The 25,090-nt window shown below is 38.3% G+C and overlaps 1 protein-coding gene across 1 annotated transcript; it reads right to left on the reverse strand.

The window, feature by feature from the left end:
- Nucleotides 1–362: 362 nt before the first annotated feature.
- On the reverse strand, nucleotides 363–23,568 carry PANK4 (pantothenate kinase 4). The gene is made up of 19 exons (XM_009574998.1): nucleotides 23,502–23,568; nucleotides 22,244–22,326; nucleotides 21,162–21,370; nucleotides 18,861–19,044; nucleotides 18,210–18,302; nucleotides 16,546–16,699; nucleotides 15,405–15,586; nucleotides 13,817–13,898; nucleotides 12,556–12,656; nucleotides 10,467–10,622; nucleotides 9,364–9,476; nucleotides 8,757–8,844; nucleotides 6,671–6,822; nucleotides 5,138–5,193; nucleotides 4,510–4,559; nucleotides 3,006–3,110; nucleotides 2,500–2,600; nucleotides 1,915–1,983; nucleotides 363–1,331 (listed from the first exon to the last, which is right to left on the reverse strand). The coding sequence occupies exons 1-19, from the start codon at nucleotides 23,566–23,568 to the stop codon at nucleotides 1,118–1,120; spliced, it is 2,259 nt and encodes a 752-aa protein (XP_009573293.1). The 3' UTR covers nucleotides 363–1,117.
- Between the last annotated feature and the right edge of the window lie 1,522 nt (nucleotides 23,569–25,090).

Raw genomic sequence — 25,090 nt, forward strand, 5'->3', positions numbered from 1 at the left:
TTCACCAGGCAAGGGTGAGGCAGTGAGGAATGGGTATTTTGCATTATTCTCTTGCTCTCGAAGAAGAATCTTTGCAATTCATGGGGAAGAGTTATCTCAGCTGCATATTAAATAGTTTTCTAATTAAGCTGTTTTTCATTTCAGAGCTGGAATGACAGATGCATGCACATGCTGTTTTGCAAATTCATGGTTAAATCTCTCCATTTATGCACTGCACATCTGATGGAGGAAAAAAACGCAAATTCAGTTACTTGGAAATGGCTTTAACTGCACTGCATGAACAAAGAGACTAATTCTTATCAGTTCCAGCATTAAATAACCGAAGGCAACAGAAACTAACATGCCTGTGACAGGAAAATAGCTGGGTGTTCCTGAATAAAGCACTACACACTCACTCTGAGGGTAACTTAGTGAGACTCAACTTCCAACTACTGCTAAGTAATTTAGTATAGGTGCAGAATTCCCCTCCCACCCAACTGCTAACAAGAACAAAGAGTGAAAGCAGTAGGAGTTCCAAGTTCTTCCAGCTGTTGGTAAACTAGTGCTGTGGTGTTCAGTTATCTGCTACGTGCTCTCAGATCACGACAGTTCTATTTTAAATACAGCTTAAGCAATGTTTGTTAGGTTAGAAGGTGGATCAGTCCTTCAATCAAATTAACTGCAAAGAGCATGAAACATCGTAGGTAAGTTTAAAAGCTGACATGGAAAATGCAATGTCAGATTCACTCAGCACTTTAAAAACTATTTGGTATGTGCCATGTCATTGCTGGCAGAGTAGGCAGAGATGTATAAAAAAAGGTTTCATTGACATTTAAATATATTTCTATATGAATGTCTCACAGAACAAAAAAATAAAGTCTTTTCATCACAAATACTGCAGCATTAAAATAAACACTTACCAAAATAAACAATGAGTGATATACATATATATATTTGAGTGTGTATACTATAGCATGAATCATATTGTTGCTTTTTAAGTCACAAAAGCACAATATAAATACGGAATTTCCTGTGAACTCTTTTCCCTGTTGTAATAAAAATACATTCTTTACAGTTAAAGTAAAACTAGTGCAAGTCCATTCTGTGGCTCCTGTTCACCCAGTTGACTAGATTCATATCATTTACATGGCACTTCATACTTAAAAATGACACTGAAAATTTTCCCTCCAAGACGATCAGCAAGCCAGGAGTTTTTGATAACAGCAAGCTTGAGGCTCTCACACTTCAAAGCCGCATAGTAATTCGTGTGGATGGCGCGGCCCATGCCTTCAATGATAACCAAGTCTGTCTTGCGTTCTCTGACCAGCACAGCCAAGCCTTTATCCAGACGGCTGAAACGAGAGGTCTGGTTTAGAAACAGTCATCCTTATACATGCTATAAGTGAAAGACAGGCTGTTCTAAGGGCTTTATCATTTCCATAAAACGTGGTGGGATACAGAATTTCGAAAGGAATTACTTATGCCAATAAACAGGAACACTTTAAATCAAAGGAATTGAGATTGAAATGTAGTTTTAAAAGCTTCATTAAATGCACGCAGAATTGGGATTTCCCAGAAAACACAGGTAAGTTCTGTCTCCAATAGACTCATTAAAAATAAATAGGTTAACAACATGAAATGCTTCTTACAGTCAAGTGGATTTCTTGGTCATGTGCAGGATTTTACATCATCCATAACTAAGCTGCTCATGGAACTGACAATGTGTCATTGCTGAACACAAATGTGATAAGTAAGATGTCCACCTAGTAAGGCTTGATCGATAGTACAAGCCTGTAAATACAGACTAAGCAACTCTTCATGGTTGTGCGAAAGTGATTCATATCAGGAAAGGTGGCTGAGATACTCCAGAGCTAAGTCTCTGAACATCCTGCACCTGATGGAGACAAATAACAAATCGGTATTTTGCCAATATACCTTAGGTCTAGACATGGAGAACTCGAACCTGTCTGCACCAACAGCAGCTTCTCTTCCCTCAGTGCAGATCTTTATTTAAAAAAAAGACAAGGATATTAAGCAGCTACCTCAACAGGGTCATGCAAATACGGTAATAAGCCAGATGACAACGAATACCTAAGTATTCTTTGCAAAGGCTTTTTCCTGCTAGGACTTCACCAAGAAACATAATGTTTCCTTGAGCAAAAGGATTATTTAGTCAGCCATGTATCCTCTACTGGGGATACTCTGTATGTGAAATATATGTATTTTCCTCTACTCTTTTTAACATAGAAAATAAGCTTTTTAAATAGAAAATAAGCTTGAGTGCTTATCAGGGAAGACACAGACAAGAAATATAATTATCAATGTTCAAGAAAGATCTGATTTCTAAATTTTTCACCTTAAAGAAAGTAAATTATCAATCATCTGCCTTATCTTACTTCCAGGTTGCAGATTTCAGGCACTAATAAACACAGTTAAATATGAACTAAGCATGTAACAAGGAACTTGTTTTTTCCTTCCATGTATTGTATGATACGTAATGAAGACCGGTTATAAGCTTACTGAATAACTGGATCCATTGCTGCTATCCGTTCAGTAACAATCAGGGATTCACTGTAGGTGACATCATTTAGGGCAGGGCCAGAGTTACAAGCCAATATAACCTGAGATAAAGAGGTCGGAAGAGTTCACCAATTAATGCGGTCCATGTATGGCGTTAGCGCTGCCTGTTTGTTTAAAATCACCATTGCCTGACTTATTTTACAAAAGAGGAAATGCAAAGAGAAAGGCTGGAGGCCCAATCCTCATTTTCCCTCAGTTAACCAGCTATTTCAGGTCTTCTGACATTATAGACCCTTGTTCAGCAAACTTGGGTCTGACAGAGGCTCGCTTTGCTACCTTTCACAGTCTACTTAAAGACAGACTTTGGAGTACCAAGGATACGGATTATTCCCAATTTAGATGTTAGAAGCCAGTTTGGTAAAGTGTACTGCTGGTGGTATTTAACAAACCTTTCATCAATTACCAAAGCTCCATTACATAGTGAATTCACAATGAAAGCCACTTACCTCTGTCCCTCTAGAAAGGAGCTCTCTGACAAAAGGAAAGACTCCTAAAATTATGTCTATTCCACTGTTATCTGCGAAAATTAAGGCACATTTATGAGGGGGACCCTCCTGTAAGAGAAAACCAATGTATTCAGGATTGAGTTCACAATTCATTTCAGTGAATAATTTGTGTTATTTAGAACTACTCGCTTTAAGACCCCACATTTTATACCCTTAAATGGTGGCAATTTTGATTATCTAGTAGCAGCATAACTCATCAGAACATCACCTAACCTTGATCGTAGGAGAAATCGGTTTCCCTAACATTGTCTTTGCACAGTTACTTAAAACAGCCTTTAGTTACTTTACTTTGTTTGAGAGAGGTCTTTCAAACTCCATTAATAAAGCCTACATCTGCCAATTACAGACATGCCTAACTCCAGCAGCTCTGAACAGGAGTGTACGTCAGGCTCTGAACGGTGGTAGGTAGGCCTGTCGTCCTGCTGTTTGGAGGCTGGGGTTATGGCTAGCGTTTTGTCATGCCATGCAGCTGGAGAATACCATTCTCTAAAATAGAAGCAGCAGCATGGGCAGCTGCCTACGTGAACATGTTTATCAGGGTAAACCTACCTTTGCGGCTGTTCTAAGCTAGCATGCTGTAGGGTGAACAGGATTCCCTTCTGCCAGGAAAGGGCAGGATGGACTGCTGGGGGCAGTGACATCCTAAAATGAAAAGATATTTCCTATTCTCCATTAACCTTTTAATTGGTTCTAAGTCTGATGTTATGAAACTTAGTTCACTCCAGCTCATACCAACAGAAGAATTTTTATAGTGAACAATGCTTAATTCCTAATAAAAAATTGTCAGGACAGTGCTTGAAGTTCCTTAATTATCACTGTTACACAAGATTAGCTGATACTTTTGTTTTAAGATGTAATACGTGATGGTTTGTAATAGTCTACTCATACCAAACCTTTTGGCTATCATTTCCAACATAGAGATTTAAACAAAGAAACAAAAGCTTTTCAATTAACCTTAATTAAATAGTAATAGAGATCACACAGGGCAAAACCAGCTTTGCTAATTGATAAGTTAATTACTTTCAGCAAGCTCCTAAATGAATGTCATTTTTAGGCTGGCTACTCAGATGGAGGAACAATCCAAACACTATATTTAGACTCAAATTTTCAAAATTATGGGTCTAGTTGTATAGAAATAAGGGCCCTGATAAAGAAGGGACACAATATGGTTACTCTGGAACAGCTTTGAAAGCAGCTGGGTTCCAAATGCTGCAGTTTCTGAAGGAATTCAGCTAAGAAGCTTGGTAAGTAATGAAGTGTCAGGCTAATTCCTTTTATTGCTTTCTTTATGGTAAGGCTGCTGAATTACTGGTACTGTGTTACCAGAATTTATTTTGAGTTGTCTGAACAGAGTTCTGTGAAATCCGTTAAAAAACCCGAAGATTAATAAGGTGGTTAATGTATTTAATTACTCAATGGTTATGTAACAATCATGGAGTCATACCTTCAGTCGCTCTAGCCACTGACTGTAGGAATCTTCTAACCAGGGGCGTTCTGTGTCACAGACAAAAATCATGTTAGCATTTCTTTTAGGCAAACAGTAATTCTGTATATTATGAAAAGCAGGTGTCTCTTTACAGATGCTTAAGCATTAAAGCATTTGAGCTCAGGTTTTGGATGTTAAACGTAGATTCAAAGAGCTCTTAATTATGGGAATAGCTCAATTACAGCAGTCCTGAAAAGGAATTTTTATAATAGAGCAATGGAGTCATGCAAGCCAGCTATCATAATGACTCATCCTAGGATGGATGGTGGTGTATGTCCCAGGACACTACCTCCTTGACAGGATGAGAACAGTTACGAAAAATGGGCGTGGGCAAGATATTCTGAGTATCTGTGCGGCTAAGACTTCTGTTCAAGGAGAGAGGTTTTCAGATTTCCATTCCTTTGGAACACAAACAGGAACACTGCACCGAAACTCTGTAGCCTGTATTTCAGATAACCTGAGCAAGTACTAATGATTTCTTGTCATCTGGGCAGCAGAACTGCTACAATAAACACGTTCACACTCTCCTCCACTCTCGTATTAACACAATATCCAGTTCCAACCACCACCACAGATCTCCCTATACCTTGTAGTTTTGACTTGGCTTCTTCAAATCCAAATTGTGGCTCAGATTCCAGAACACTGTATCAGAAGAGAAATAAAGGGTACACAGTTAAGCAACTTCATCTCACGTAAATGTAATTCAAACATTTCTTTAGCAGGTGGTCAGCAGTTTTATTACATCGGTTATAATAGGGAGTATGGATAGGTCCAATGACTCAGAAACAGATACTTTGTGCTTATGTTAAGAACAAAAGGCTCAGATGTATCTTAAATTAGAGTTCTTATGCTAAAAGAAAAAAGCTTCAGCAATGTACAAATGTTTGCAGGCACTAGACTACAGACAAGAGAGACATCTTTTGGTCTGCAGACCACCATAAAACGTAGTCATGATCTAAAATATCTGCATGGAAAAACAGTGCTTTACAAAGTCTAATCTGAGGATTGGTCTACAAAAGTTTTTTAAAGTTGTACCTGCATGGGAAAAAAAGGAATTAAAATAACCAGATACAGGTTTTAAAAGCTACTGCTATTGGCTATATGTATAGTAAAGTAGCCCCAAATACTCAGGTGGTAATAAGGATTTACATAATGAGATGGCTAGATTCTAAGCGGCCAGTTAAAATATTACACCATGTGGGCAATGCTTGCCAGTCAAGTCTCCTAAAGTTCCTTAAATCAAGTACTAAGTGACACTTAACTCAGTCTGCATCTCTTAGTTCCTTCCTTAAAGAGAATGAGAGCTACACTCAGCCCGAGTGGCAAGTACACTAACCGCTCTAACTGGTGTCAGTTCAAGTTTCTGGTTGTGGGCAACATCAGAAGTAACACAAGGCTGAGAACGCCCATGTAGCCTTGAATCACCTTGGTTTTAATGGACTTTCTTGATTTAAGAAGGGGGAAAACTCCTCAAAGATGCAGACAGGGAAAAGAAGTGCTGAATGTCAGCTGTAAAACAGGGTCCCTCTCCCATGCTCTTGGATCTCTATTATCGGCCCCACAAAAAGAAAGTTCTAGAATTGAAAAATCTAAAATACTTCAAGACTGTTGGCATTAATGTCCTTAAATGAATTAATGGCTGCTGACAGGATATAAGGAAAAAAGCTCTCCAAATGGTAATAGAAATATATGTTGATCAAAAATAACTAGTATTTAGTCATCAAAAGAGACCACCCAGCCTAATTTGCAGCTCACTGAATATGTACTGTGATATCAGGACAACTGGAGGTTGCAGGAGAATAGCATATTTTCTATTCTAGGAACACAGTACAACACATACCCAAAAGCAGTGCTAATAACAACGCTACAAGCAAAGCAGCCAGACTGGAATATTAAATGCTGTATCACTTAATTCAAACATTCACAGTGACACGTCTGCCAGATTTAAAGGTGGAAATATAAACTTTCCCGCACCACAACGCTTGTAAATAACCAACCAACATTTGATTAAGGTGAAATACAAACTACAATTAGATTGGTGCACTTTATTTTTTTTAAAAAAAGAACAATCAGATATTCTGTATCTTAAAAGGGTGCTTTTAAAATATTTAACACCTACTCTGAGACTGCTTTTGCTCCCCAGTCAAAGACATTCCCCGCAAGAAGTCCTTTCACCAGAGCAAACTGCCTCTCCTCCCAGCCTAATGAATCCAAAGATTCGATTACGCTTTGAAAACATTTTAAGGCTATGCCATTTTCTTTCTGCTTTACCTGTAAGAAAGACATGAAACATTGGATTTATAGACAAAAATTTCTTACCCATCATTGGTTGTCTCGGTCCCAAGACCACGTTCAAGCATTCTCCTCTACGTTCATGGCCTCTAATGGACCAACAAGTTACTGTTATCAGCATGCTTAGTATCAACAAGAAAAAAGTTTCCTGGGATTCTAATAAAAAGCTTCATTAGTGCTAGGATATGATCTGTAGCCCAAGAATTACTTTTCTCAGTAAGTTAAGAAGTGCAATAGATCTTGAGCAGATTGGAGAATGGGAGAGTGGACACACACAAAAAAATTTAGTACTAACATGATCCGTCAAACCCGGGTAATTACCATGAGAAGGCTTACCACTATCAGTTTTACAAAAACTGGAGATTTTTTTTATATTTGCATCAACAGTTTCATCATCCCCGATGCTTAGAAGCTCCTGAATTTTTTCCTCTGCTTCTATCTCCAGTGAGATCAGTGTTACATAGCTAGTTATCTTAAAAAATTTAAAAGTGATTCTGGGTACCATCTTTACATCAAGATTTTTTCTTGGCAATATCTTGTCTGAATTACCAAAAACCAAACATAAGTAAAAGCCGCCTCACACGGTTTTTTACCTCTTTCTTAGAGTGAATGTAACATCTGACCATACAGCTAGGGAGAACCTCCTATGTATTTTGTAGAAATTTATCAATAGTCAGAAGAAAGTCTCTAACCAGGCACTGATACTTATTATTTACATGTCCACACAGACAAGTGGTGAGGATCAGACCTACACAGACAGTTATTTTTGAGAAATACTGACTTCACATGTCCTCTCCCCCAACCATATTATGTTACAGAATAAAATACAAAGAGTAAACAGCTGCACAATGGCAACCAATATTTTTAAGAGCTAGAGGTTATGCATTTGTACACGCTCCAACCCAACTCTGCTGAGTATCTCAAAAATTACAAGAGTAATCAAGAATCCTTTTACAGCATAGCAGTAAATTAATCTAGAGACAATACATAGGAAAGCAGCAGTTTGGTTTAAGGACAGATTGCCTCAGCAAGTAAGGGAATGAGTGAAGGTTTTTTTTTTTTTTCCCCCAGGCCTTTTTGGACATGATGAAGTGGGGGAAGATGACTACCTGTTTATGAACACCCCCCCTTCCTTTTCTTTTCTTTGGGGGGTGGTGGGGCGAGGAAAGAAAAGAAAACACACTTCAAGGTAGTTAAAGGAACACAGAAATGTGAGTTCATAGCATTGTTGACTTTTGCATGGAGCTGTTGAGATCGCTAACTGCTCTACAAGATAACAATGCCAAGTGTCTTTTACAACTGTCTGCAACTTACGTATTTATTGGAAAGTACTTACATAGCTACACATAGCTTTAAATTTGAAAATGGTTTCCACACCATGAAGAGAATTATGAGAATGAGGAGGAAAAAAAAAAATTCCTGAAGTCTGCCAGACTGCAGTAGTAGGCTCAGTACAAAGGGAAATAAACTGACTGTCCTCAAAATTGAAATTCTCAGGTCACTTTTGAGGTACTCCATAATCAGAAGTGCAGGCTTTTCCATGCAGTTTCCTCAGTTCTAACCTGAAGGAAACACCTCCTCACTGAAGGAGCAAGTTACAGTAGTGTCTCATGACAGACACCATGCACTCATCAGGAACAGGACTGAGACCATCAATTCGCTTCTCAGAAGCGAATAATGCTATTTTTGGTTAGCATTATCCTGACCATGAGCACATTAGAGGTCAAAGGCTTTATATCCCATTACCCATTGCTGTTTCTCCTCAGTGACAACCACCAACTGGTTAAAACTGCTACAAGGTAGCCAGTTACTAATCTCTCCCCTATAAGCCGTTACTTATATGAAGTTTCAAACATGGAAAAAGTGTCTTGAACTTACACATTGTCCACCCTGTAAAGCAAGAACCAACTTACCTTTGAATAGGGATCCGGAAAATTGAATTCGTTTAAACAGTGTTCCCTTGTATCCAAAAGACTTCTAACTGTTAAGGTACCATATGCACTTTAAAAAGGGAGAAGGGGGAAAAAAGAGATCAACTACTTCAAACAGAAAAAAAGTTATTTTCTCCTCTGTTTCCTCCATAAGTCATAGCACGTCACACAAGCACTTAAATTAAAAGTCTTTGCATGCCACATGTGCTGAACACTGTCTCTAAGTGGTAAATCTACTACACAGTTTATTTAAATACAGAGGGGGAAAATATTCAGAGCAAAGCTAGATACCTGAATTAACATGCTGCCATTTTTAATAACCGTGTAACAATTTTTAATAATAAATTTTCTGCCGAGATACGATTTTTCCGTTAAATTCCAATATATGAGATCCGAAAGTTCTGTGCAGAGGACCTGATGTTTGGCACATCAACTTGCTATTGCTTTCAGCCTACTTAGCTTTCAGTTTGCTCTGCTTCAAAACCTGATTAGGTTTTACTTAGCTTTTAGTTAGTTTTTAGTTAGCTTTTAATTTGCCCTGCTCAACAGAAGCAGCAAGCGATGAAAAAGGGAGAATAAGGACACTTACAAAGGCTGCTGTCTGAGTGTCTGGAGCTTATTCCAGTATTTCTGTCGGAACTTTTCAGCTCTCTCCAGTGCATCAATAGAGTCTGGTTGACTGGCTGCAGCACGCTTTGCCACCTGGTAGAGAAATGAGGCAAGACTGAAGTTACCAGATGAATTCTTCCTCCATGTAACTGATCTGAAGTTCAGTCTGAAAAATAACCCCTCCATCTGCTACACTGTTCTGTGTATGTGCCTGGATATTATCTAGTCCCTCCCACACAGTATCTTCCAGCTTTCCTTTACTCCAACCACCAAAGAATAATTTTAAATACCTCCTTCCTTCCCAAAAGGTTTAAAGTTTATTTTCAAGACTGTACTTTCAGAAATTAGACAGAACTTTGAACTACTTATAGGAGGGGAAAAAAAATAACCCACGCGCACACAAAAGGAGAAACAGGCAGAAATTTAACAGTCCACATCAACCCCTTGTGTTCTTTTTTCTTTACTACAGGAAGGTCAAGTCAACGTTTCGCCCCAGTGTTTTTCCCAGCCCTTTTCCTCCTGACACACACTCATGAAGTTTCTGATTTGGATTTGCTTACTAAAGTATACACAGCTCTTAAGTACTAGCATGCACTGACTGAATCAGTTTCACAGTGCAGAAAAAATAACTCATGTCTGATTAAATCATGCTCATCAAATGCAAAAGTGGCTGTAAGTCAGCAGGACTGCTCCCAAGAGTAAGAACAATGCAAGTATCTTTGGCCTTTGCCTTTTTGGCCTTTGATCGTATAACCATCCTGCTTGCCAGCTCTGTATACAGAGGCAGTAAGTGCCATTTAAGACAGAAGATGCTCCGAAAACACCTTTTAAAAAAAAAAAAAAAAAAAAAAAAAAAGGCATCACAGGAGAAGAATACTTCTGCCTTGGAAGGTATCAAGCACTTCCTTAGGAGACTGGGACAAAGTCAAATGCTTCTGTTAACAGGGGAAAGAGGAACTGTACTTACACACAATAGGTTTGACACAGCAGATATATTTTGCAGGGTAAACACGTTGGTCCACAGAAGATTTATTTGCTAAATATTTGCATCATTCATACATATGGCTGTTTTGTGACATTTACCCCATCCAGTGCCTCCTCAAAGCAGGTGAGCCAGTATTTTCTGGCCATGGCATCATCTGTGAGGTCAACAGTGTCTGGAATATAGGTTGACGGGTCTTTCAGCAGTGGCAGGTTAACAAGCGGTCTCTCCAACCTATCCATTTCAAGCATGTCAAACTAGGTGAAAAATGAGAGAGACTTATTAGAACTTACTCAGGAATTGATTCACAACAAAATAAACTAGTACAAGGGCTACAGAAGTCCATCCACAGTTAAGACTCACAAATTTGCAGACAACTATCTTAGAGTATATGCCATCATAAATAATCCACTCTCCTGCATGGATTATTTATCCATGCCTACCCTATAGATAGAGATTATCAAGTTTCATGTTGAAAACTTACTATAGGCCCTCTATTTTGTTATTTTCCTTCCCTTCCTCGCCAGTACTGTTACATCTGCTGGGCCATCGGATTCAAAGACAGGAGCACAAAGAGCTGAGCACAGGCTTATTTGTAAAGGAATGTTGCTATGCGGCTTTACAACTTCCTTTTACGATCCTGATCAAGTCTCCAAAACTTTTCCTTACACCTTATGAAAACAATGCTTGGGACCAAATTTCTAAGGGTAGAGATTAAATTAATGTGAAATATGTATAGTTACACAGCTTTGTACATAAAGCGTGCCTTGTTTCTTGCGTCTAAAAAAAAAAAGCTGTGCACATTTATCTTTATTTTATACAACTATCTAATCGCATTGCATTTGCAAACACTGCATGGCCTAGAAATGTTCAGACTAAGTAAAGATTAAAGCCCACAATGTTACAAGACTTTGTGTACATAAACCAAAGTGGTTGCTATAGAAATATTGTCTTCAGTATTAATTTCACTGCTGAAAAGCAGACATTTCTGAACCATGATTGTTGCAAAGAGATTTCACTTTATGTGAACAAAGTTAGTGCCAAGCAATAGAAGAATTCAAAATGGAGAAACTGTGGACAGTACATTACAGCTGGTTTGAGACTCCTGTACCACTGCCAGCAGGAAAAAACCCAATCTTTTCACCCATTAAAGGGTTGACAAATCACAGGAGATCATTGCATCTGCATAAGTTTTTTTAAAAATCTGTCATGTATTTTACGATTAAGAAGGATCATGTTCTTATTTTTTTGGTCATACTTGTAAGCCACAATTTCTTTACAATAATTTTAGTTATGACAGAGCTTAAAATAAGATATATTTTTTATATACAGGCACAACCCACAAAATCCATCATCTGCAGCTCATAGTGGACTTATATTAAGGCTTGGTCTGCAAAACCATTCAGTAAGAGTTCTGCACCTCATCTTCAGGCCTAAAAAAGCCTAGCAACCAACAGAAAACAACTAACCAAAGCCAACACCTGCTCCTCGCTCCCCGCACCCTATAGCAAGTATAGGAAACTAATTCCTGAAAACTGGGAGGAAATAAATCAATGATGGAGGAAATTTAAAAAAACTTGACATGAAAAACACTGACATGTGAAGCGGTAAAAGACAGTAAAACACAATGAGCTCCACTATTCTAGCTTCTTTTCAAAAGCACTTCAGTAGATGTAGTATTAGAATATTTTAAGAACCTTAATGTATTTTCTGATTGCTTACTGTATGCCAGTTTCACTGTGAAATCGGAATTACTGTATTGTCAAGTGTATTTAAGAGATGACTGGACTCATCTCTTCTGTCCAATTATATATTTCTCTTCTCATAGGAAGTAAATAAACGCTGCTTAAAGACAGTGGAACATCAGATTCAAAATTCTGAAGCACAATATTTCAACTGTAGCAAAATCCAGCTACTTCAAAGAAAGAGTAAGAGATGAATGTTCCCCCCCTGTTTTGGTGAAGGACAGTAAGACAAAGTAGCAGCCACAACCTGTTTTTATGAGACACTACATCAAACTATCACACAAGACACAAAACATCACACATGACACAAGACACCACATTAGTCACTTCTTTTGGTAAGCAGGAGTCCCAGGGGCAAGAAGCAACTAGCTTGAGAATAATTATCTATTTTCAAATCACCATTACTAAGAGAAGGCACTTAGTTCTAGAAAAGACAACCACATACTGTACCACTCCTTGTTCTCTGCATAGGGTAAACATCAGGTGATGTGCTCATAAGACCAGAACTCCCAGCATAATTCTCTCCCCAGCTATACTGATTTGGATCTAGAAAAGAGAAAAGACAGAGAGACACATAATCTGAAAATAAAACTGAAAATACTCCCATGAGTGAGTCTAGAGTTAGCACCCCTTCAGAGAAGCTGCTTCACTACAAAAGCCATCTTCCCTTGTCTTTATAAGTAAACATAATTTTCCCCTCTAACCCCCAAAAGAAATGTTTCAACCACTCAGTGAATTACCTCGATCTAAAGAGCTTCAACCTGAATGAGACATAAGACAATTAAAGTTCTAAAATCATTCCTTTTTTTGAACCCCTTTCCTTGTCATTAAGGGCTATAACCAGCATGCCTTCAAAGCACTATCACTGATCATAGAGATAATTTCTTATTTCTAAATCTAGATTCATTATTAACAAAATAGAATTATAAAACTCTCAAAGCACAATGTAAGTTTCATATAAACACTAAAGTTACTTCTAGAAATGTTTTTTATTTGAGAAGAAGTTTAATCAAGTCCAGATGTACAGTACATGCTGCAGAAGCAATGTCTTTAATTCCTCAGTAGCTGGTTCCTGCCCATATCTATAAAATGGGTATGAAAAGAATTCCACATCCATTACTGAGGTATATTTGACATTTACTTAAACGAAGTACCATTAACAACCTTACTATCTGTTCCACTATAACTAATATATTGAATGGCTTGCTAGTACATCAACAAGAAAAAAAGAAAATAAAAATGGCAGAATTCAACCAAAGCACCCTATACCCAAAGAATGCTGGACAGAAGTGTCTCATCCTTCATAAATGTCTGTGAGGCTTTTCGCTCTCAAACGAACACAGTTTTGAGATGCTGGTTTTCTTCAGTACATTAACTGAATTCAGAAGCTGGCCTCTTAAAGAGGGGGAAAGTTCTCAGAAACCACATTTCCCCCATTTGAGTTAGAGTTATGACAGCTCTTTGCAGAAATGCAGAAAAGAGAAGAGCCAAATCCTGCTGGCTTCTCGAAGGTGAGCAGGAAAACCAGTGAGAAGTTAAGATGTCCCTGCCAGAATACATAAAACCAAAGCCCAGCATCTGTGTTTATTAGTGCCAAATGTATTTTTTTAGGCAACAACTTACATGCAGCCTCTTAAGAGAAACTTGGACATTACACTGACATTTCAGAACACAGCATATACAGAACATAGCAGTGCTGTACTTACTGTCTTGTTCAGCTCCTTTTAAAAATGCCCCAATGGCTCCCAGGTAGCCTTCATGTCTCAGGAACAATGCCTGAACCTCTCCCTGCCACAATATGAAACATTGCAATTGGATGGTCCCTGATGGCTAATATGTACTTCTTTGTCACTAGTTTTACACTTAAATTTAATAGAAACAACTAGAAGATGGTAATATTCATTTGTGCTACATTCTAAGACATTCAGAACTTTAATGGTGCTTCTGAAACACAGCTTCAGGAGGAACTGCTTACATACATCATTCCACAATTATTAAACAGCTGGGGAAAAAGATACATGCAGAAGTGGTGTGTATTCTAGGCCTGCACAACCACAGAAGCAGAGGGAAGCCAGTGCCTTCACTAGAAAAGACCACTGCATCATTCAATGAATATTCAACTCCTCTTGCTTGAATGGGCTGGCAATATAAGGTCATCTATTTCCAGGTCATCAACCTAAGTGTGTGCCGCTGTGCATCCAACACATTCGAGACATTGCTCATTATCTTTATTTCATTACACTGCTATTCAACATTCAACAACATACAGACACTCTGTATATTATCCATAGGCAAGCATTTCCCCCATCAAATTAGTTAGTTTAATTGTTAATATAATACAGGAACGCTAGGGAGAATAAGAACACCCTCCATCCTAGCAGCAGGGCCCCTCAGCTTTCCTAGGCAAGGCTGGGTGAGACACAGCCTTCTCTAAAGGAAAATCAGCTATGTCTGCAGCAGCGACTATAAGAACAGTTAACACTGAGGTAAGCTATAGTAAAAGATCAGCTACAATCCACGGTGAGATTTAGATTTGAATCACTGATAAAGCTATTCTTACAAGAATCTAAAGCTGCAGTTTTGCAATAGTTTTCTTGAAACCCAACGAAGTTTTACAGACCGCAATGGAGCATACAGGAGTCTCTTTCCTGAAGCACTGAGATGAGGAAAAAAAAAAAGCGTCACCTATTCTATAAAATTGCAAAAGTGCAGGAACTAATCTACCTGTAACAACCATTAAGTAAGCTTTTGGACTTGACCTGTTTTTCTAGTGAAAAATCTTCAGTATTTTCCACAGCTTCAAAACCTGCAAAGAACTACAGCTTGGTTGTTTTTTGGGGGTTCTTTTTCTGAACAACAACCACCAACAAAAAACCCCCACTGATAGTAACTGCTAACTATCTCAGCAGAACAATCCCACATTGCATAGCCTAGGGGGTGAAAAGAAATAGATGCAAGTCAGCAAGAGGAATTGAATAACAGTGGTAGCTATCTAAGAAAATAGTGAAAACTCATTACTTGGCAGCTACAAGACAGACTGTCAATCAAAAAATAATAAAGAGAGAGAAGGTGAGAGGGAGGGAGAAAGGGAGAGAGAAAGAGAGGCCAGACAGAACTCCCAGGCAATTCACATTGATTTTACCCCTCCCACAATAGATCTTTATAGCCCTGCCTTACCTGCCTAAACAATAGCCCTCTAAGCCTACTTCATGTGCAAATTAATTTATTAAAGTCTCCCTATAACCTAGAAAGATAACTAAACACGTGACTTGGCTATTAGGAAAATCTCATTACCTTGGAGAAGAAGTTGATACTGTAGGTTATCGTGCGCATAGTAACAGGGTGACCCCGAATAAAGAATCCTCCAAAATATATTTTATCTAAGTTATGGAGTTTGGCATAGAGGCAGGCGAGTTGACCAATGTCATTGCTGATCATATGTAGTAAACTTTTTGCCATATCTTCTTTGGAAAATTCTTAAAGGAAAGAAATAGCAAGCCAAATTAAACACAGTTGAAGAATGCTCAAATGGACTGTATTTATCTAACAGATAGCCCACAACTGGAGAAAAAAAAATATGGAGTTTGATTGGTGTAGAAGAAAGGTGTTCCCCCTCCCCCCCCAAAAAACATCTTTTATAAAAAAAGTACTTGAAACAACAAGGAGTGTGTATTTGACTGAAGATATAATGAAAAAACACTAAGCCTCTGTGAAATATTGCTTGAAAGAAACCTGCTTGAAAGGCCAACAGCAAATGGCAAGAACTCCATTTCTTCTCTCTAAGAACCACGGATGATGGTTCATCCATCCATCTTGACCTGAGATGCACTGCAAGCATTTTATTATAATACTGCAAATAAAATTGCAAATTATAGTAAATCACTGCCATAGGTCCTTTTCTGGACCAAGAAAGCCACATATATTTCCCACAGAAATGAATTAACATTGGGCTAACTAGACAGCTATTTTTGTCGTTTGCCTAGACTTATGCAATCCCAAACTGAAAATTTGAATGCCTGCTTGTAAGGCAGTACTATATAATATTTTTAATCAACAAAATATTGACAAAACACATGTAGGCAAGATCATGAAAAAGATGGATGGTTATTTTCCAGCCCTACTTGTTAGATCATTACAAACATCAGATTCCCAAGGGCCAGAGGAGATGGCTGCATTTCTTCTCATTAGTTTCAAACAACAACTCGAAATAACTGGAGCAACTCAAGCCATGCTCCAAGTCCCTTCTCAGCCCAGCATGCATAACATAGGGAAATGGATAAGGCAAGGTATGTTCATGCTGCTGCAGCTGGCAACTATTTTTCCATCCATTTAAGCGTTCACAGGAAGCTAGCACAAGCAGCAAATCCATGCTGACAGGCAATATCAAGAATTAACTGTATAGCAAGTCTTGGGTAGATCTTTTATATACCAATACCTTTATCTGCTGTAGTAGATTTCCCGAAGCTGCTAGCTATCAGATTTCCACTTAGCCCCAGGGTCTGGTAGGCGCCTCCATACACATCTTTCACCAGCATGTCTACATTTGTGTGCTGTCCCTTTGAAGCGAGTTGCAGCAATTCATCAAATTTCTGAGGATAAGAAGCAGAATTACTCTAGCTTTCCTGGACAGCCAGAGAACCTCGCCCATAAACCCAGAGTTCTGCAGCATCTTTACTGACCAAAACCAGGGGTTTTGGCTTGTCTTAGAATCAACCCTACCAGCAAAAGATACATTATTTCTAATTACAAGGACTTTTCCAGAGTCCATATCTTATCACAGACTGATCTCAAGTGGAACTCCTTTAATGATGAAAAGCACAACCGTCCTCTTCAGTTATCTGCAGTTATCTGCAAATAATTTGTTGAATTTCCCCTGAAAACTAGAGATGGATCAGCATGCATAAAATAGTCAGAAGCCTCATGCATCTCTTATCTTGGAACGAAGTCAGAAACACAGTAACTAAGAGCAAACAGAATTATGTCTTCTTGAAGCATAAGAAAAAAAATGTTTAAAACCAAAAGACTAAGTCTGCCTTTACTGTTGCAGAAATGCATTAATGTCCCTGAAATCAAACGTGCACATAATCTGCATTATTCCAATACTTTATTTATACATTTGTTAACCCTAATTTCTTCTTCTACAAAATCAGAGAGAATTAAGAGCAGACATTGTCCTGCTCTAAGATTTCTTTTTTAAAAGCATGAAACAAAACATTGCAAGTATGGGTCTTCCCTTTGACATTTTCTTATTTGGTGCATATATAACTCTAGCTTTTTCTACACTGCTGACATTTAGGGACACTTATTCAAGCCACATGGATCTTTGAGACAGGAAAAAACAGCATGATTTAAGAGCTGAGTTAGGCAGATCAGTACTAAATCAGGCCTTATTCTGGCAGATCACCAACCTCAGATTTAAACGACGAACCCCTGAAACCGCAAGGTGTAACAAAGAGAGTTAGAATTCCTCTTCTCTACTCCCAGACGTTTTGTAGTAATTGGGAGCGCTCTGCTTTGCTTCTGCAGATAATATTGCAGGAACTAGCCAGGCATTTCATGTTGAAAAAGAGTACAGAAAATTAACAGGCCACTTTGAGGAGGCTATTCTCTGCATTATAGGCATTATTTGTCCTTGTTGACAAACTCCTTGAGTCCCAAGTAGGATTACTATTTTGCCACCGATGAGCATCTTGTAATTTTTGTCCCTCTATTCTACTAGTACCTTTTTGCATTTAAAGCTTCCTTTTATGCATCAGAGGCGTCGAAAATATGAACATAAGTCAAGGACTCAGCCTTGTTATCTAACAGTCTAGGACCACAAGCACCTAATGTGAGTATTAAAATTGTCCTGAGCATTGCAGAACTGCCTGTTCTGTTTCTGCACGAGGGCAGCAATTCTTTGAAGAAAAGGTAAACCCCGCCAAGAGATAGACATAATTTTTTTCATCTTCTAGTACACTAGTGTTGGACTTCTGGTTTCCCATACAAACATTACTTAAAATGATTATTTCTCTCTATTCAAAGAGTTTGGCATTCCAACCTTTCAAGCTCTTAGCGTCTCACTTAATCCCACACCCCTTAAAAATGACACTTCGATACCTTTGTTTTTGTGAGCAGTGCTCCAAGCCCCCAGAAGGTTCCACCTCCAATTGAGCTCCCTCCAATCCATTCAAATTTGTCTTCTGTTTCTACCTGTGAATAAAACAAGGCAGATTTGTCTAGAAAGTCCTATTACAACTATAAACACACAGTTAGATATGAAAGCATGTGGGGTTTTTTGAACAGTGGAATTAGTGTAGGTGGAAATATTTAATTGGGTAAATACCAGGTGAGAAGTTCTCCAGAGGTGCATGCTCCACGGACTTATACAACAAGCAGTTTCTGAAATCTTTGTATTTAATTCTTGGCCAATAATCCCAAATATAGCCATAAAATTTGGTCCCCTCAACAGTGTACCAAAACAAACAAACAAATATTAAAAATCACTCTGATCTGACAGCCTTTGTCCTCATCAGTTAATGTAACACCTTCTCTAAACACTGAATTAGATATGATTAAAAAGAAACTATGGTAATGAATGGAAAAGCATTCATAACTCTGTAAGAAATGCAAATAATAATAATAAAAAGCTCATTATTTTCTTTCTAAACTTTGTCTACCCAAGAAGAAACAACTACAAATCTAAAACAGTAGGATGTTTCAGATCACCTTTATCAAATTCTACAATAAAACATTTTAGCAACCACTCACCTTCACTATAGAAACCCCAGAGCCAATATTCACCAGTAAATAAGGGAAAATATTTGGGTGGTTCGTCTGAAATCGGAATTCTGTATCTGAATCTTTCTGGTATGCAAACACTTCATGGGGTATGTTCCTTAGCACGAAGTTGCATCCTTTAATTAGGCAGGTCATTACATCTTCTTTATCTACTCTGAGGGGAAGGGGGAGGAAAAAAACCCTTACATAAATTTCACAGTCCTATTGATAAGCAGGTATGCTTTTAGAACAGTAGTTTTTAAAGACTTTACAAATAGGAGATAGTAACCCACACCACATGGCAAAGTCCAGATCTCTTAAAACATGAAACCTACATCTGCATGTTCTGATGTTCATCTTCCATGCCAGAACACACAGTCCAAAGTTAGACTGTAGTTACACAGTAACTTTAATCATACATTAATCATGCTGACATTAAAAGTAATCCTGCTCCCCTGTTTGCTTGTTTACACTGCCTCTTTAGTGCCCTAGTGCTAGCACAAGTATATGTGCACCCGTGCAATAAAGTAGGTCAGGAAACTTATCTGGAAATTAACCTAACAAAACAATTTCCTAACACAGAATAATTTTCTATTGCTCTTCCCCTTCCTTCTCAATAAAGGAAAAAATCCCCCCCTCAACATTTCAGCACTTGTTTATGACAGATTAAAGTGACTGCAAGGAGCCTACTACTGGGATTACCAAACGCAGGAAAAAAATACTTCTCACAAGAATAATAGGATTCACAATAGTACATATCCTGAGTATGGAGTCTAGGAACATGACACATAATTTAGATAAGATGAGTGATGTAGCTAAGTCAGCTAACACTTCCTGACTTCTGTAAACTTCTCTATCTTATGTATTGTTGGTGATTTATGGTAAATTTTTGAAATGAAATATCATAAGCCTTGTTGAAAGCACATAAACAAAGCACAAACATACATCTCAATTAATACAGAATGCTTTATCTTGGATGGAGAAGGTGCTGCTTTTTGGGCCTGTGGACCAATTAAGTATGTCATGACCAAATAAAAACCAAAGAAACAAAAAACAGGTGCACCACACGAGAAAAGGGGTAATTGTCTCCTTGTCTTGATTAATTGATACTTAGTAACCAATAAGGTACTGATGTAGGCTGGTTTGGAAGAAAGTTAACAGAATCCTACCTATCAGAAGAAGAGTATAAAAGAAGATGAACAGAGTACCTCAGAAACTGAAGAATGTACTACATAGAATTACAGCATGAGATGTTCTCCACAGTAACATCAGGTAATGTTTTATATTGGTGTAAATTAATGATATTGTTATCTATACTTACAGCAGCTTTTTAGCATATGGCACTTGATAAAGATGTTTGAATGGTAAATTTATGAGGCTATAAATTCATGAGACTGCCCTTTAAGTCTCCTGCAAGCCAAGCCTCCTGCAAGCCTATGCTTCTGTATGAAGTTTAGGTAGGAGCTATACAGTAAGTTACCATATCATATTAATTACTCACTTCTGAGTGTGCACAGAAAAATGTTAGAAGCTTTTGGAACTGTAACTTGAGAACCTAGGCAACTATAGAGATTAGGTACATGCAGGAAAAAAAAAGTGTTTGCCAGCAATATTTTGGCTTGTAATAATAAAGTCATTTTGTGGACTTCATCCTTAAATTTTAAGTAGAAAGACTGACACACTTAACCACATCTCATCACAGTAACTGATCAAAGATTCCCAATTAAAATTCTTGTTAGTAATGAATTTACTACTTTATTTCAAATATTACTTCATTTTATATACCACTGTAGGTTTTGTGTATTTGGATCTCTACTCCAGTAGAGCTCCACAGTATGTCCAAAGCATGCTACTGATAGCTAGGATACCATCATTGAAATGCTGCTAGTTGAGAGGTGAAAAGTAAAAACCATTATCATAATCATGATAGAGACTAATGTAACTTAAAAATGGAGTAAGTACAAGATACATCCTTTATAGAAAAAAGCTGTGGTAATACCCTGCTTTCCTCTTTTTACTGTCTTCTTCCCGAACCCTGTGTTCCTGTCTGTTGGCTCTATTCCTGCACCCCTGCTGTGTCAGTTAATGATACAGTTATCTCTTTGCAGCTTATGTTCACTAACAAGTCAATTCAGCCTGGTCTGACCAAGATCCACACACACATTCTACTTCTTCACTCTTGCGGTGCGGATGGCTTTTGAGGGCAGATGGGCAAAGTGGAAAGTCAGCCTACTAAAATCTCATCAAAGAAGAAATACACTCCTAAAACTAAGTTTAAACAGTTCCACTTACTTCAACCCCAATTTCTTCTCAATAAGATCTTTGAATTTATAGGCACCACCACCTGTAGCTTTGATGACTTTTGTCTCTGTATTGACAAGATGGTCTTTGATGAAATCTAGGCAGGTTTCAATGTAAGTGTTTTCAAATTTAATGAAGTGAAGTCGAGCAGTAATCTCCTCCTGAACCGATATTTCATACAAAGGTTCATTTTCTATGTCCTTTAAAAGAGAAAAGAATTTCTTATAGATCATTCAAAATTCTTCCTCAAGAAACAAGATTATATGGTAAACTACTGAACATCAATTCCTGTGCTTCCTTTGCCTTCAAACTGTTAATGCTATTAAAAACAAAACATCCCAAGCTACTTTCAAAGAAGAATATCGTTTCAACAGATCTTAATTCTCCTTAAGTTGAGAATATAATCAATTCTCTCATGGATTAGACATGCTTGAAATATCTCTATATGAGAAAAGCTATGTTCACACAGAAGTATGGTCTTTTTACCTGTCTAGAAAATAATTATTTCAAACACTAACTGGCAATACAAGCACTTCCAAGAAGGCAAGGAATGTAACCGAGTTAGCCTGTGCATGGGCTGCACCACTCTGAAGCCCTGCAATCAGTCTTTCAGTAAAGAGAACATGTGTGATGTATCATCATGTGAATTTAGATCTAGAGCTATATTAAACTTGCAAAGCAAAATAATTGCCATTATTTTGCCATAATTATTTGCAAAGCAAAATAATTAGCTAATGGCTAATTTCCCCTGGAATATAGCAAAGGGTTATTAAGAGGAGCCACACACTCATCTGAGCTGCAGTACAAATGCTTAGGGATGGCTGTAAGTGTCAGTACATACTAGAATGTGTGTTTAAAATAAACATTTCAGTTGTGACAACTTACTTCAGAGTAACAGACATTACAGAAGGTCATACTTAAACTATAAGAAAGTTCTAGATAAAGTTTTATATAGAACAAGTTACTAGAAGGGTTTCAGATGAAATTTCTATTCTACTAAGAGAAGTAGTCCAGTCCAGTACTTCACTCTTACGAGTCAATCACATGCAACTGATTAATGATACAATTCTCACCTTTCCAGAATGATCAAAGGATCTCACTCTTGCCACTTTGTGCTGCACAGTTGAATAATAGGCCAACTTGGTTAATGAACCACCTGTTAATAAAAAGATGACAAGCTATGATTAATGCCTCACCTTAGAGCAAACAATATAACTTACGTTTATGTATGCTTTACCTAAGAGTTCTTGGGTTTTAAGATCTCCTCACCTAAAGCCAGGTATAATTAAGCTAAATGCATAATGCAGTGAGCCAAAGAACCCTTGTCCAGAAACTGATTTGGCATGGTTAAGTCCATGCACTACTTATGGGAAAAGCTCCACAAGTTAAGCTTATGCCCAACTGACATGGGGATGACTGAAGATGAGCAGAAATAAGTGGAAGATCTTAATTGCTAGGCTAGCACATGTATCACTGTTATTTATCTTGTTTGAAAACTCTTTATAAAAACCCCCAAATCTGCTGCTTAAAAAAGGATTTTCTAAGTAGGTTTGCCACAATTGAGCATATACACAATCAAAAAGTGTTTCATCAGGAACACTAAGTAAATATTCTTAACCTGCTTCCAAGGACAAGCTTCAAATTCATAGCTGGTTAGAAGATGACTCTGTATTGAGTAACTATTTTGCAAGATTATTCTTGGCTTTGGGGTAAAGAACACTTAGAATGATGTTCTTCAAGCATACCAGTTAGCAATATTACCAACATGCAAGTCCGAGCAGACCAGCCTCATCACCCTCTTCTCTTCAGGCCTTAAGTCTGCTTACATCAAGACAATAAAACTTCCAACTCTCGTCTTGAAACAGAACTTAACCACTTGCCCTATCTGTGCTGTCTTTGCAGCTGACCTGCAAAAGTGAATTTATGAAGTTGGACTGAATAACATCACTAACTGATTTTCTTAGGACAAAACAGTACCTGCTGGTGCTTCTGATGTCTCTGGTATCTTAATCAAAGCCTGCTTATTTTTGTTAAAACAAGCTTTTAATTTTTTCCCCTTCAGAAAGAAAAATGCCTCTTCAACCACTCCTGAGTATCAGGATCTGATTAAGGTATTGGTTTGCTTCATAAACCTCTAAGCCACTTTGGCTGTTGGAGAAAAACCCTTAATTTTAACTTGGCATAAAAAGTCAATCACCCTTATCTGTACAGAAAGTCAGTTCTAACTTTGCATCCATGCTCTCAGAGCAGGAGCACAAGGCAGTCAGGCAGTCCATATCTCGCAGTGCTGCAGGCCAAACATGTAGTTGAATTTAAGTCTGCATGCATTACTTGCCTCTTGCCAAAGATTTGGTGTGTTACCGCTTTCAGCAAGTTTACCATGCATCTCATAGAACATGCTGCATACAAGACAGGAAGTAATTATGACCAACGACTGAGTTAAAATTCAATTCAAAACAGTAAATAAAAATGTGGCAATGTTAGATCATAACATACATACATAATGGCTAAATTCAGTGGCCCTACACTCTGCTGCATTATAAGCAAGTGTAATGAAGAAATGCAGCAAATGAAAAATAATCAGCTAGTGCTTATAGCTTTGCCTTCATTTGCCTTCATAACAGTACTCTCATCTCTTCCATAGTGCTCAAATAAACAAGAAAACTTTTGCAACCTCTAGGAAAAAAATAAGCAACTTTCTCCAGCAAAATTCAAGTGAGGTCAACTTAGAGTGATCACTGACAGACACTTATAGTAACAAAAGCAATAAAGTTTTCCTGACCTCAGATCTTATTTCAGTGTACTAGCCAATGCTTTAAAGTTTCTTGTAAACAAAATCCAAACTCTGTTCTGCTAGCTCATTGCTTAAAGGTAAGGTTTTTCTTAGCTTCCCCCCCCGCAACCCCCTAAACTCAGTAGGTCTGTGCTATGAGGAAAAGCTTCCTTCCAAAGCAGAGGAATCAAGAAGCTTGTGTTGGAATGTCATACTGTTTGTACAACACTAATATGATACAGGTGCTTCAGCAATTAATTTATCACCAGATAAATGGTGTGTAAAGCTATGCTTTATACATTCTCCCCTTCCTCTCCCAGTTTTTAAAGACTTAAATCCATTCAGAACACCAGCTGAGATATGTAACTAGGCTTTATAACTAATCCCACAACTCTAATTCCACTCTGACCCACAGAAAGGACCAATTCCAGTTGCTACTTTAACAGGCATGAAACAAGTAGCTTCTGAAGGAGTTAAGTAGGCTTGTGATATGACAAGATCCTATATTATGGTGCATATATTCTTCCCACTACACAGTAAGTCTACACCACCAGAGCAGTGTTACCCAGAGGACTAATGGAGGCTTGTGTCAGAACCACACAGTACTGTGGCTGAAGAACACTTTCCTTCTGGCTTCACTACTAAATAGTTCCACTGACCTAGTAACTGCAAAACAGAAACAAAATGTGTTAACTGGCTTTTTTGGTTTTGCAGATCTCCATAGAGTGAAGGCTAATCCCTGCACAGGTGAAACTATTGTTAACAGGCTTAGCTCAGCTGTCTCCCAGCACAATTCCCTGCTGTGATGCTCAGGTGTCACTTTGATGTGCATTACTCTACCTGTCCCCTGGTGCAGGCTGTTGTACACCTAGGAATGTTATGTTCTCAGGCTTATGCATAGACATGGGGTGTTTCTGGGGGAAGCAAGTTCAGCGAGCTACTGTTACAGGCCCCCCCAACCCATGCCAAACCCACTCATCTCTGCAGCCATCCCGCTTTGCCAGGGCGGGCGGAACAGCAGCTTTCCCCAGCCCTCTTTCTTCTTCAAGGTCCGTTTCAGGAGCACGGAGGAGCGCACGGAGCCCCCTGCGCGCCGCGGCCAGGTACGGGGGTCGGTCGGGGGGATCCGCAGGACTGCTCCCCAGTC

Source organism: Fulmarus glacialis, unplaced genomic scaffold, assembly GCF_000690835.1.
Source record: "Fulmarus glacialis isolate BGI_N327 unplaced genomic scaffold, ASM69083v1 scaffold44203, whole genome shotgun sequence".
Lineage (NCBI taxonomy): Eukaryota > Metazoa > Chordata > Aves > Procellariiformes > Procellariidae > Fulmarus > Fulmarus glacialis.